This window comes from Oryx dammah, unplaced genomic scaffold (assembly GCF_014754425.2).
Source record: "Oryx dammah isolate SB20612 unplaced genomic scaffold, SCBI_Odam_1.1 HiC_scaffold_2, whole genome shotgun sequence".
NCBI lineage: Eukaryota > Metazoa > Chordata > Mammalia > Artiodactyla > Bovidae > Oryx > Oryx dammah.
This window is the reverse complement of record NW_024070186.1, coordinates 150,954,394-150,967,692: the sequence shown is the minus strand read 5'-3', so window position 1 is coordinate 150,967,692 and position 13,299 is coordinate 150,954,394. Positions and strand designations below refer to the sequence as shown.

General features: G+C 40.3%; 1 protein-coding gene across 1 annotated transcript; it reads left to right on the top strand.

Annotated features, from left to right (window-relative positions):
- The first annotated feature begins 9,066 nt into the window (after window positions 1–9,066).
- On the top strand, window positions 9,067–12,593 carry LOC120882165 (keratin-associated protein 13-4-like). Its single transcript, XM_040266041.1, is given in 5 exon segments — window positions 9,067–9,120; window positions 10,018–10,087; window positions 11,986–12,099; window positions 12,102–12,237; window positions 12,239–12,593. Coding segments are annotated over 5 exon segments (729 nt in total).
- The last annotated feature ends 706 nt before the right edge of the window (window positions 12,594–13,299 follow it).

Sequence of the window (13,299 nt, the reverse complement as noted above, 5' to 3'; positions counted from 1 at the left end):
AATGTAAGCCATAAACATCAAAACTCTTTCATTTGACCTAAAGCCAAATATTTACACTCTCAATCTGTAAACATTTTAAATACACAGTAACGTACGCAATTCCCTCTCAACCTCACAAACATGCAAATAAAGATGTTTTAATCCATTTTCTTTATAATTTTTTACCCTGGGCGTAACATAATTTGGCATTTTCTTATGTACACAAGTATATAGATATATTTATGTTTCTTTTATGCTGTGGTTTTTCTGGGCAGTCTTATCTCTGTGCCTTGAACTCTTGGTCTTCACGAGTGTCTGTCTACCCTTCAAGCTACCACATTCCTATAGTTAGGTTAATCAAAGGTCTTTAGATGTAATGCCCACCCTCCCGTAATATAGAAATGTGATTATCTGTAACATTGCTTTGGAACTTTTTATCTGTTCAGCAATTTTCAATGTGCTGGAAGAAAATAATTTGGTATTTGCTTTACTGCTTATAAACATAGCCTCTAAGGGGCCATTAAAAATTTACACACTATAAATTTGATAGTAGATTACTTTTTAAAAGTATTAGGGCTAACATCTCCATCTTCTTAGCTAATATAATTTAAGACCACTTATATGAGGCATTCCATATTCATCCAGCTGGTAAAAAGAGAGCTGAGCAGAATTATTTTTCCATAAAACTCATTTGATTCTTACAGAGTATCATGATCAGGCAATGATATCATTGTCTTTTATGCACCATTTATATCACACATATCAGTTGTTACTGAGCATAAGTACACGCTTTATAATATGGCAAACCACATCAGGGATGGCTGAGAAAAGAATTGCGATAAAATATAATGCTGAATGCAGAGAGGAAAGAAAAGAGCCATATCTCAACATCCTTTAAATGACCCTCCGAGTCACAAATTAAACCAGAGATGATGACCAACTGTTCTGAGCATACAATGATGCCTTAAATCCAAGGCCGTATAAACTATAAACTGTCTTCAACTATAAAATACAAATAAGCATATTTACCATGCTGCTAATCTATTTGATTGTAATTAGACAACACACTAAAGAGATTGTCTTCTTTTAATTTTTAAAATTTATTTATAGATAATTTTTGACTGGGCTGGGTCTTTGTCACTATGCCAGGGCTTTCTCTAGTTGAGGCCAACAGTGGATTACTCTCTGGTTGCCTAGTTGCAGGGGCAGGCTTCTCATTGCCATAGCTTCTCTAGTTGCTCAGATCTGCTCTAGGGCATACGAGCTTCAGTAGTCATGGTGCCCAGGCTTAGTTGCTCCGTGGCATGTGGAATCTTCCCAGACCAGGAATCAAACCTATGTCCCTTGCATTAGTTGGTGGATTCTTTACCACTGGACCATCAAGGTATTCCTAAGGAGATGTTCTTATACAACTTGTAGTGTACAAAGACATTGAGACTGGCTATCAAGAACATCTCACCCACAGGTGCAGTGCGCATAAGCCCTCTAGGCCAGCAGGGATATTTAGATCTTCTCTGACACTGTTGGGCTTCCCTTGTGGCTCACCTGGTAAAGAATTTGCCTGCAATGCAGGACACCTGGGTTTGATCCCTGGGTTGGGATGATCCCTTGGAGAAGGGAAAGGCTACCTACTCCAGTTTTCTGGCCTGGAGAATTTCAAGGGGTTGCAAAGAGTCGGACACAACAGAGCGACTTTCTGTTTCACTGACACTGTTAACAAATGAAGTAGATATAGTGATAACATGTTATAGCAGCTAGACTGGAAAACTTCTCTGGCTTTCTTAAAGAATTCCTGGTCTACCCACTCTTGTCCTGTGGTGCCTCTTATCTCAGCCACTTCTCACCCACTGACCTCTGTTCTCCTAGTCTCTTCCAAGATGCATTTCTGTCTAATGACTGTCTGGGGGCTCAGTCAGTAAAGAATCCACCTGCAATGTGGGAGACCTGGGTTCGATCCCTGGGTTGGGAAGATCTCCTGGAGAAGGAAGATATCCCAGCATTCTGGCCTGGAGAATTCCATGGACAGAGGAGCCTGGCAGGCTACAGTTCATGGGGTCACAAAGACTCGGTCACGGCTGAGCAACTTTTACTTCACTTTGCTTCTAATGACTCTCAAAAGATATGCTAAAAGCCTATCAGCAACCAGAAGTCATCTTTTTCCCAAACAATTTATGAATTAAATGGCTTCCAGTTTTAAAATCCATCCTCTAACTCCCCAAATCTGAATTATCTTCCCAGGTTCTACCATGAAAACTACTTTCTTATTAAAGTATCCTGCCGACTTAATACAGACCAGCCTAGAGGCCTGGATTCTATAGAGCAGTTTAATGCCTCTTCATGCCTACATGAAATATTATTTTCTATTTTGTTCATTTACTATAACCCCCCACTTTAGGAGGGGGCTTCCCTGGTGGCTCAGAGGGTAAAGCATCTGCCTGCAATGTCAGGAGACCTGGGTTCGATTCCTGGGTTGGGAAGATCCCCTGGAGAAGGAAATGGCAACCCACTCCAGTACCTTTGCCTGGAAAATCCCACGAACAGAGAAGCCTGGTAGGCTACAGTCCATGGGGTTGCAAATAGTCGGACACGACTGAGCGACTTCACTCACTCCCACTTTAGGAATTGACTGACCACCAACTCCCTTTTTTTTTTTCTCTCTCAGATATAGATGTTCTGTCATCATTACACAATCAAAGTAGTCAAAATTGGGAAACTATCTTTGAGTTTTATATGTTGTATATTAAAAGAAATGAAGCTCCAATAGTTTGGCCACATGATGTGAAGAGCCGACTCATTGGAAAAAATCCTGATGCTGGGAAAGTTTGAGGGTAGGAGGAGAAGGGAGTGACAGAGGATGAGGCAGTTGGATGGCATCACTGATTCAATGGGCATGAGTTTGAGCAAACTCCAGGAGATGGCAAAGGACAGGGAGGCCTGCTGTGCTGCCAACCACAGGTTCGCAAAGTGTTGGACATACCTGAGAGATTGAACAATGATTCATAAGAGAAATCAGGAGGTTATTTCATATGTTCTTGCTATGCTGCAATGTGACAGAAATGTTGCTCTTGAATAAACGAATCTTTTAAGGAATTCCAAATATTTCCTTGAATTTTTAAAGAGTTCTTGACTTCCTGGGGTTGCATATTTTAGTAAGATGAATACCATTTAGATAACTTTGGTTATTGATTTTGTAAAAAGCAATCTGTAAAATCAGAGGTAGTATAATCCTTCTGTAGAGGTAGAAAAATGTTATAGTCTAAGAAAACTTCTAATTAAAGAATTATTATTTCCTGTGTAAAACATAAAATTCAAAATAGTTCATATTATGTAAATAAAAGGGCATATGATTGTATTCAGCTTTGTGTAGTTGCTGAGGGGTCTGAACGAAGAACAAAAGATATTGGATTTAATTGCCTGTAACACATTCTAAAGTCACTTATCTTCTCTTAATATACTTCTCATTTTCTAGAGTTTTAACTTTTTATTTTCTATTAGAGTATAGCTGATAACAATGTTGTGATAGTCTCAGGCGGACAGCAAAGGGACTCAGCCATACATATACATGTATTCATTCTTCCCCAAACTCCCCTCCCATCCAGGTTGCCACACAACATTGAGCAGAGTTCCCTGTGCTACATGGTAGGATCTTATTGGTTATCCACTTTAAATATAGCAGTGTGAGCATGTTGATCCCAAACTCCTTAACTGTCCCTTCCCTTCATCCTTTCCTGAAACCACAAGTTCATTCTCTAAGATTGTGAGTCTGTTTCAGTTTTGTAAATAAGTTCATTTATCATTTCTTTTTAGATTCCATATAGAAGTGATGTCATACTATATTTCTTCTTCTCTGACTTACATCACCCAGTATGATAATCTCTAGTTCTATTCACGTTGCAAATGACACTATTTTATTCTTTTTTATGGCTGGGTAATATTCCAGTGTATATATGTACCACTTCTTTATCCATTCCTCTGTCATCAGTGGACATCTAGGTTGCTCCCATAAGTCACAGCTCCTTTGGATAGGGCCCTTTCTTAGTCCCCTCCTCATCCTCATCATCCATGACATGCCTTGTCCTCTGATGTGTGCTTGCTAATCGACTTGAAATGAATCTCTTTAGGTTCAAATGCCACGCTAGTATATTGAGAAAGTTGGACAAGATGGTTTAGTTTAACAAATGGGTTTTTTAGCATCTATTGCTTAAAGAAATAGCTAATCTATATTTAGCAAGTTTTTTAGCATTTCAAATAGCACCGGGCACTATTTAAATGATGGTCATTTCCAAATTAAATTACAACCCCCCAAAATAAATGATATAGATACTGCTGCTGCTGTGGCTAAGTCACTTCAGTCATGTCCAACTCTATGTGACCCCATAGATGGCAGCCCACCAGGCTCCTCTGTCCCTGGGATTCTCCAGGCAAGAACACTGGAGTGGGTTGCCATTTCTTTCTCCAATGCAGGAAAGTGAAAAGTGAAAGTAAAGTCGCTCAGTCGTGTCTGACCCTCAGCGACCTCATGAACTGCAGCCTTCCAGGCTCCTCCGTCCATGGGATTTTCCAGGCAAGAGTACTGGAGTGGGGTGCCACTGCCTTCCCCGGATATAGACACAGATATAGATATATAATATGTAATAGTGAGATGCTTAAGATCTAGGAGGACCGTCTAACTTGACCTCCCTCCAATGCTGGATAATTTGATTGCTTTTGTTTATTTATAATGCATTTTTAACTTGACTTTGTTACACTCCAAGTTTTCTTTAAACTTTACTGGCTATTCCTTCTCAGTCTTTTGTGTGCTCCCCTTAAACTTTGCCAATTCCTTAAATGTAAGTTTTTCTCAGAGTGCCATCTGAGGTTCCCTTCTCATTTTACACATATTTCTGAGTTTTAATAATCATTTTTATGGAAGACAGCCACTCACTGTAGTTAAGAATACAGGCTATTGAATCACACTGCCAGGGTCTGAACCTGGGGACCCACTCTAACTCCTATGTGGCCCTCCAAGCCATCACACTGCAGCTGGAGTCATTTCCTTAGGAGGCAAATTTGATCTAGTTATGTCCACATTTATAACCTATCTGTGGCTTCTCATTGTTACAGGTCTCCATTCTCTTGTCTAAGCCAAGGAGGATGGAAGATTTTTGAAATCCAGTTTTTCAGATTTTAGAATGATAATAAAATGCATAAACTGTATGTATGTAATATTGTGAAAGCACCCTATAATCAAACATATTGATCTACTCCTGAGGCACAATATATCTACACTAAGAAGAGAAAGAAAAAGAATATGCACAGATACCATTCATTTCATCATGTCATTCCATCCAGAGAATAGATAATGCCTTCTTTCACCACCAAATTAGTTTTAAGGGAAGTTTTTGATTTTCAGAGTATTTTGGACCTTTGAAGAATGTCCAGGAGACGCTTGTCATCTAGTTCCTGTCTGTCTCCAGCCTCACCTTTCATCTCTTCTCTTCTGATACTCATTGTGGATGCTGAGCTTGAAATAAGACCCTCTCACCTAACTTCTTTGCTTTCAGCCTTAAGCTACAAGGAGGTAATCTGGTATCTTTTGAAGATTAAAATTAGGGCATGGAGATACCAAGTATGAGACAATTGGGGGTCAAATCATAGGATGATTGGGGTCAAAGACTTCAGAAATTGAATCTGAGTTTGAAAAGGCCAACATAGACTTTAGAAAAATCATTCTGATAAATGCATAGGACATGGGCCTCACTGGTGGCTCAGATGGTAAAGAATCTGCCTGCAACAACAGATAGGACATAGGCAAGACCAGAGACTCTGGGGACCACCTGCAATAACAGATAAAATGGCTAAATTACGGCAAAATAGAAAAACAAAGATTTTACCATTTTTCAGATTTAAAAATAGCAAGGTATGCTGATCTAGATATAGGAAGTAAGGAAAAGGAAGGTCATAATATTTCCCAGGCCCTGCTTAGAGGCTGCACAATAACCAGTAGCGTGCAAAGGAATTAGAAGCTGGTCTAGTTTAGAAGGCTTAGGAGAGCAGTTGAGCTTCTGCTGGGTTTCCTGTTTTGTGAATCACCCAAGGGGATATGAGGATCAAGCAAAAGTTTGGATTTAGAGAGACAGACAAAGATGGGTGATGATAAAACCATCAAGTCCCTAATATCCATTGTGTTCATGTTTAGCTGTGTCTGACTCTTTTCAGGCCCATGGAATGCAGTTCATCAGGCTATTCTATCCATGGGATTTTCCAGGCCAAAAATACTGGAGTGGGTAACTATTCCCTTCTCCAAGGGATCTTTCCAACCCAGGGATTGAAGCTGCATCTGTTGTATCTCCTGCATTGGCAGACAGATTGTTTTCCACTGAATCAACTGGGAAGCCCTAATTTATCCATTAAGTAAGTATTTATGGGGAAACAACTATGTAACTTTGTTCTTGAGCTGAGTATTCACTGTTGAACAAGAAAGAATGTAGTTATTGTCTCTCCCAAGAGATCACAGTAAGAGATGTGTCACTAAGAGTGGGTCGTACTCACAGATGTAGAGAATGAATTTATGGATCCCAGTGGGGAAGGATGGGGGAAACGATAGGGAGTTTGGGATGGATGTGTACACTCTATTATATTTAAAGTGGATAACCACCAAGGAACTACTGTATAGCACATGGAACTCTGCTCAAAGTTATGCAGCAGCTTGGATGGGAGGGGAATTTAGGAGAGAATGGATACTTTTATAAGCTGGTAAAGAATCTACCTGCAATGTAGGAAACCCCAGTTCGATTCCTAGGTCAGGAAGATCTGCTGGAGAAGGGAAAACCTACGAACTCCAGTATTTTGGGGCTTCCTTTGTGACTCAGCTGGTAAAGAAACGGCCTTCAGTGTGGGAGACCTGGGTTTGTTCCCTGGATTGGGAAGATCCCCTGGAGAAGGGAAAGGCTACCCACTCCAGTATTCTGGCCCGGAGAATTCCATGGACTGTATAGTCCATGGGGTCACAAAAAGTTGGACATGACTGAGTGACTTTCACTCTCAATTTTTGTATGCGTGGCTGAGTCCCTTGCTGTTCACCTGAAACTATCACAACATAGTTAATTGGCTATACTCCAGTAAAAAATAAAAAGTAAAGAATAAAAGAGTGGGTTATAGACCAGGTGAATCAATAGTGTTACCAAGCCTATAATTTAGTTAAGCTGATACCTTTTAATCATGCTGGAGTCTTCATGAAGGAACTAATGCACTCATTTACTTAATATACATTATTTGTCTCATGGCAGACGATAACAGACTCTCACGGGATGGTTCATTAAGGTTGCACTGCTCTAGCTTAGAGGACAATCTACAGAATAAATATATTATAAAAATAATAAAATTAATTATAGGGATGATAGTGATCATAACAGGGGAACCTAATTTATCCTGGGATAAAGTGGTTAAGTCCTGAGGAAAGGCTTAATTATCTTCATTATCCAGATGAAGAAAGAATATTCAAGGTAGAGGAAAGAGCAAGTCCTGGTAGGGAAAAAGCTTGAGGTGTGTTAACGGCGGGGCAGAGACAGTGTGTTTGGAACAGAGGAGGAGTAAGGTGTGAAGATGAGGTTCAAGACACTGGCAGAGACAAGTTAAGGCAACCTTGCAAGTCAAGTAGAGGATGTGTGTTTTAGCAATGGGAAAGCTTTCATTGGGACAGTGAGAGGGCCAGGTTTTTTTTTGTTTTAAGAAGATTGATCAGACAGGGACAGAAAGAAAAGATTGGAGGAGACATTTTTCTTTTGTAAATAAGATAAGCCACGTTGGGCTGACCTCAGGTGACGTTGGCTTGTAGCAGCTTGAAGCATGGCTTTGGTTTCCGGCCAGAGACAGAAGTCAAGACCGAGGCAGGAGGAATGCTGAATCCTAACCACTAAACCACCAGGGACCAGGGACCACTGACAAGGCCCTGGCCTGCCAGCTGTGTTGAAACGAATTTCCACATAGAGATGGGAAATAGTGAAACAACTAAAGTATTTATTAGGAAGGAGAGTACGTGTAGACACATGGGCTGACTCAGAAAATCGCACCCTCACAATAGTTTGAAACACCAATGTGGGGGATTTCTTTTGGGCTCCCTTTGACCAGTCATCTTGCTTTGCCTGGTTCTGAATCCATATTTGCTTTATTTTAAGGTCTCCTGTGTGTGCACATGCATCCCTGAGCCATGGTGGATTCTAGCAAAGAGGCCAATGGGTAGTTACCATCACTTACTGGGAGGTGAGGCCCACCACTCTTTAGATCTCCAAGGAGCCCTTCTATGCATTTGTAGTTGAAAAAGTCTCCTTCTCTCTGAGAATGAAGACTATGTGGTCCTTCATCTCTTCTTTGGGCAGGAATTTCTATTATGGAATTTCTTTCCACAGATGAGAAACTGGTCAGTCTGGGGTCTATTTATGTCCTGCCTCAGAATCTTTCAGTAGTTCCACCAAGAAAGGAGATTTCCTTGCTCTAGAACAATGGTTCTACACCAGAACTGCTTAGCCCTCAAGCAATTTTTGGAGACATTGTTAACTGTTATAATGTGTGTGTGTGTGTGTGTGTGCGTGTGTGCACATGCAACAAACATCTAGTGGATAGAACCAGGGACACTGTCAAATACCTCCTAAATAAACAGGATACTCCCCACAACAAAATGAGATCCAGTTCAATATGTCAATGATGACAAGATTGAGAAGCTCTAGATTAGAAAGAAGGCAGTAAGATGACTGGGGAAATTTATGATAAACTTGGAAGACAGAATGGGTCGTATTTAGAGAAGATGCATATATTAAGAGGATTCCAAGGTTTCTGAGTTTAACTACTATGTGGTTCAAAATGCTGCATACTCTGACGAGAAAAAGTATTTTTTATTCCTCCCTAGGGAAGAGCAAAAGTTCAACTTTATACACATACAATTTTGACAGTCTTATTAAATCTCCCAGTGGAAAAGACTAGTGACTGGATATCTGGGTCTAGAATTTGAATAAAAAAGATATTTGTACTGGAAATATACATTTGATGTAGACTATTGATAGTATTTCAAGGCATAATGGCAAAGTGTCTTCCCCAAAGAGAGAACCAGTGATGAGACCAGTGCCAAGCCTCAAGAAACATTATATTCAGGAAACCAAACTAAAGGTAAATTGAATTAGGGGAAAGTTAGATAGAAAATCAGGAGTGTGCTGTCACAGAAGTACATAGATGAACATATTTCAAGATCAGGGACACAGTTGCCTATGTTGAATGTAGTTAAACATTTGCATAAGATCATCCCAAAACTGTCCACATTTAGTAGCATAAAGGCCACTGCTGACCACACTAGTGAAATTTCAGGAAAGTGTTAAACCAGAGAAAAACAGCATGCTTATTGAAAAGGCCATAAGAATTTAGATAGTTGGCAAACTGATCACACAAATCTTTATAGAGAATTTGGTCCTCAAAAACAGAAAAGCTATATAATCATGAAAGAAATGACACGAAGATTTTTGAATTGAAGAGGGTGACTACGTGTGAAGTCTGAGAAAACAGAACCATTAGAATGGGTTCGACAGAGAAGCTTTATGACAGAGAAAGAAATAATTACTGATCAAGGCCACAAAGTCAACTTTGCTTGGGTTGGCAGTGAGGGGCAGAGATCTAGGGTCACCTCAAGCACTAAACTGGTTATTATTAACTTGGGGATATATTTAATTATGAAAGAAATGTTTATATTCACTCGACATTGTATTAAAGTTAACTTCTAAAAGATAAGCAACCACTGTGCATACAAGGATTTATGCATAGTGGCTTAGGCATTAAGTTGTGACTGACTTTTTCCGACCCTAAGGATTGTAGCCCACAAGGCTTCTCTGTCCTTGGAATTTCCCTGGCAAGATTACTGGAGTGGGTTGCCATTTCCTTCTCCAGGGGATCTTCGCAATCCAGGGTTCAAATGTGTATCTCCTGCATTGCAGGGGGATCCTCTACCACTGAGCCATCCTGTGAAAATAAAAAGTTAAGGACTTGATATATTCCTTCATTTTAAAAATTGTTTAGAGCACCCAGAGTGTGCCAGATGCTGGTTCAAAGAAAATTAAACCCTTTGCAGATCCTGAGGAACTTCAGGGTATTCCACTCTTACACATGTTTATGTGCCTGTCCAGCAAGCTCAAGTGACTGAAATCTTAGTCTGCATGGTCCATCTCAAAAGACATCTCTTTTAACTCCTGTGTGCTGTGTGCGTGTGTGTGTGTGCATGTGTGTGTGTGTATGTATGTTTGGTCACCCAAATTGATAATTGGTAATATACTAAGAGCGCAGAAATTTGTAAACAAAACAATGGAGAGACAATTCCACTGGTGCCGTATAAGTAAATACTAGAGGAGACTAGAGAAAACAATCATTGGGAAACAAATATAAAAGATCAAATTACATAAATAGCTTTTTTGTTTTCCAATTTCTAGAAGATGCTTTAAGATAGAAGGTGGATATGCAATAAGTGGGGGAAAAAAAAAAAGGTTTCTCTAATTCCAAGACTTTCTTTCTACCATTGATTTTTATAGTGATAGGATAATTTTAACTACTTAAAAAGGAGGTACTTTTTTACTTCTTTGTATTTCTAGAAGGCTGAGCCAAAGAGAAGCTCAACAGGGAGTGAAATGAATCACTGTCTAAGGTGTCTCATTTCTCACTCCCAACTGAGTTGGCAAAGGTTAGCACACTATTAAAATTCAAGCTTTTGCAAATGTATTTCATTGGTAGTCAACTCACTCACGGTATACCAGTTTTTAGCAATTATTCTCAGTGATAGCCTACATGATTGCCAAAGAATCTCTGCCTCACGTGGAAAAAGAATTCAATAATTCCATATAGGATCAAACACGAATTGTTTAATGATGATAAGGTAAATGAGAAGATAAATAGAAGAATAGTTTGAAATAACCATCTCCATGGTAACTTTGAATGCTGAAAAAAAAATAATTAAGAAACTTTTTTTGTGTGGCTTTATTTGGTTTCTCATAAAACAGGTAAGAATATACAGGCAGGCACATCAGATAAAATGCAAGTATTATCACAGTGAAATGACTTCTTCATCTGGATATTCACAGGAGACACACAGATTCTATCACTGGGTCAGGAAGATTCCCTGGAGGAGGAAATGGCAACCTACTCCAGTATCCTTGACTGGAAAATCCCATGGACAGAGGAGCCTGGTGGGCTACAGTCTATGAGGTTGGAAAGAAATGGACACAACTGAGCAACTGAGCATGGGCATTCATTGTTTATGGATGCCTGCAGCTGAAAGGCTAAGCTTTTGGAGTTGTCAGCACAACATTGCTGTTCCTGGTGGCTTTGGAGGCAGTCACATCTGGGTTATTAAACTGGTGACCATCTCCTAAAGTTGTTGCCAGGATTAAATGATCCCACAATCTGCCGTGTTTTACACATAGTATAGGCTCCATAAAGCATGTATAAATAGCCAAGAAAAAAGTGCTGACAACTGTTAGGAGTAATCATTTACACTCTAAGGCACAAAATCCCCACAGTCAAGCTCAGGGGCAGCGAGGGCACTGTCTGTATGCATCACGAACGTCTTTGAAGGAAAACAGCAACTTATTTCTGGGGAAAGGAAGAAAAGAGAGAGAAGGAGAGTGGCTTCTATAAACAAGAATAACTGAACTGCAATTAAGAAAACACATACCTGTGTTCAGTGATAACAATAGCCTAGGTTAATTAGCCATTTTCATGACAAGACTTGTACAAGGAGAAGGAGGAGGAGGGTCTGCATCACACTCAACAGAGTGAAAATATATCAGTTCAGTTCGATTCAGTGGCTCAGTCGTGTCCAACTCTGTGACCCCATGGACTGCAGCACGCCAGGCTTCCCTGTCCATCATCAACTCCTGGAGCTTGCTCAAACTCGTGTCTATTGAGTCGGTGATGCCATTCAATCATCTCATCTTCTGTCGTCCCCTTCTCCTCCCAAGAAGATATATATTTATATATAAACATGCCTGGGAGAAGCCAAAGATATCAGAGCATCTTTTCACGGTAATTCAGCTGAACTCATATCACTTGTGAAATTGTCCTATAACTGCAGTTCTGGAAATTTCTCCTCCTGCTCCCTTGGGGACCATCTGTGCTACCAGGCTCCTTCTGTGACTCCTTCTTCCCTAGAAACCTGGTCTACAGCACTGACTTCTGCTTTCCCAGCTCCTGCCAGCTGGACTCCTCTCTCGACAGTCAGGAGGTGTGCTATGAACCCATCCGGTGTCAGATGCCACCCAAGGACCTCCATGCTCTGCAGTCCTTGCCAGTCAATTCACACTGGATCCCTGAGCCATGGGTCCAGCAGAGGCTACTGCTTGGGCTATGGATCTAGAACCTGCTACTCATTAGGCATTGGATCCTGTGGCTTCAGACGCCTGGTTTACGGAGTCTGTGGCTTCCCTTCCCTGAGCCACAGATCCCGATTCTGCAACACAATGTACATGGCTTCTGGGAGCTGCCAAACTTCTTGTGATCAATCAACCTTCTATATCTGGCTTCTACTACTGTTCAGCTTCTTAAGGGTTCTAGACTGTGACTTCACAGTTATCTCCCTCAAAGCTAATCTTGGATATTATTATTAATATCTGGCCAGAGCCTATATTCTACTACTTAGATGAGGGATTATTTTTTTTAATCCTATTAATATTAAAATAATTCATCTCAGAGAGTACACATTCTGTTTTCTCCTATTTTCTCCCTCACTTCTCTAGTTAAAAATAGAACAGGAGGTCTCTTTTCCTTTCAAGTAAACTTATTTAAGCTGATATCAGTTCATAAAGCTTCCCATTCATTTTTTTAAGAGGCTGTCTGTTGGGAATTACAAACCTCTTGTTGTTTGACTAAAAAGAAGTATTTAATTTATGGAGCAGACACCCTGGTTGGCAGAATTACCTGCCAATACAGAGTTGGTTCCTTGGAATTTGGAGCAAGTGGACTTAGAGCGTGGGCAGGAGATTATCCTAAGCTCTCTTGTGACCACCTTATCAGGACACCTTAACTTTGGTTAAATGAGTCATAGGTCTGAGCCAAGCAGAATAGTTCAAGAAACAGCAGTGATGCTTCAGCAAGTACTAGCTTGGCTGTTTTAGATTAAAGAACTGTCAAAATACTTTTATAGGACCCTTTTACAGATTTGCATTCTAGGTCAATTTAGTTGTGTCGAACTCTTTCTGACCCCATGAACAGTAGCCTGCCAGGTTCCTTTGTCCATGGAATTCTCCAAGCAAGAATGCTGGAGTGGGTAGCTATGCCCTCTTACAGGGGATCTTCCAGAACCAGGGATAGAAC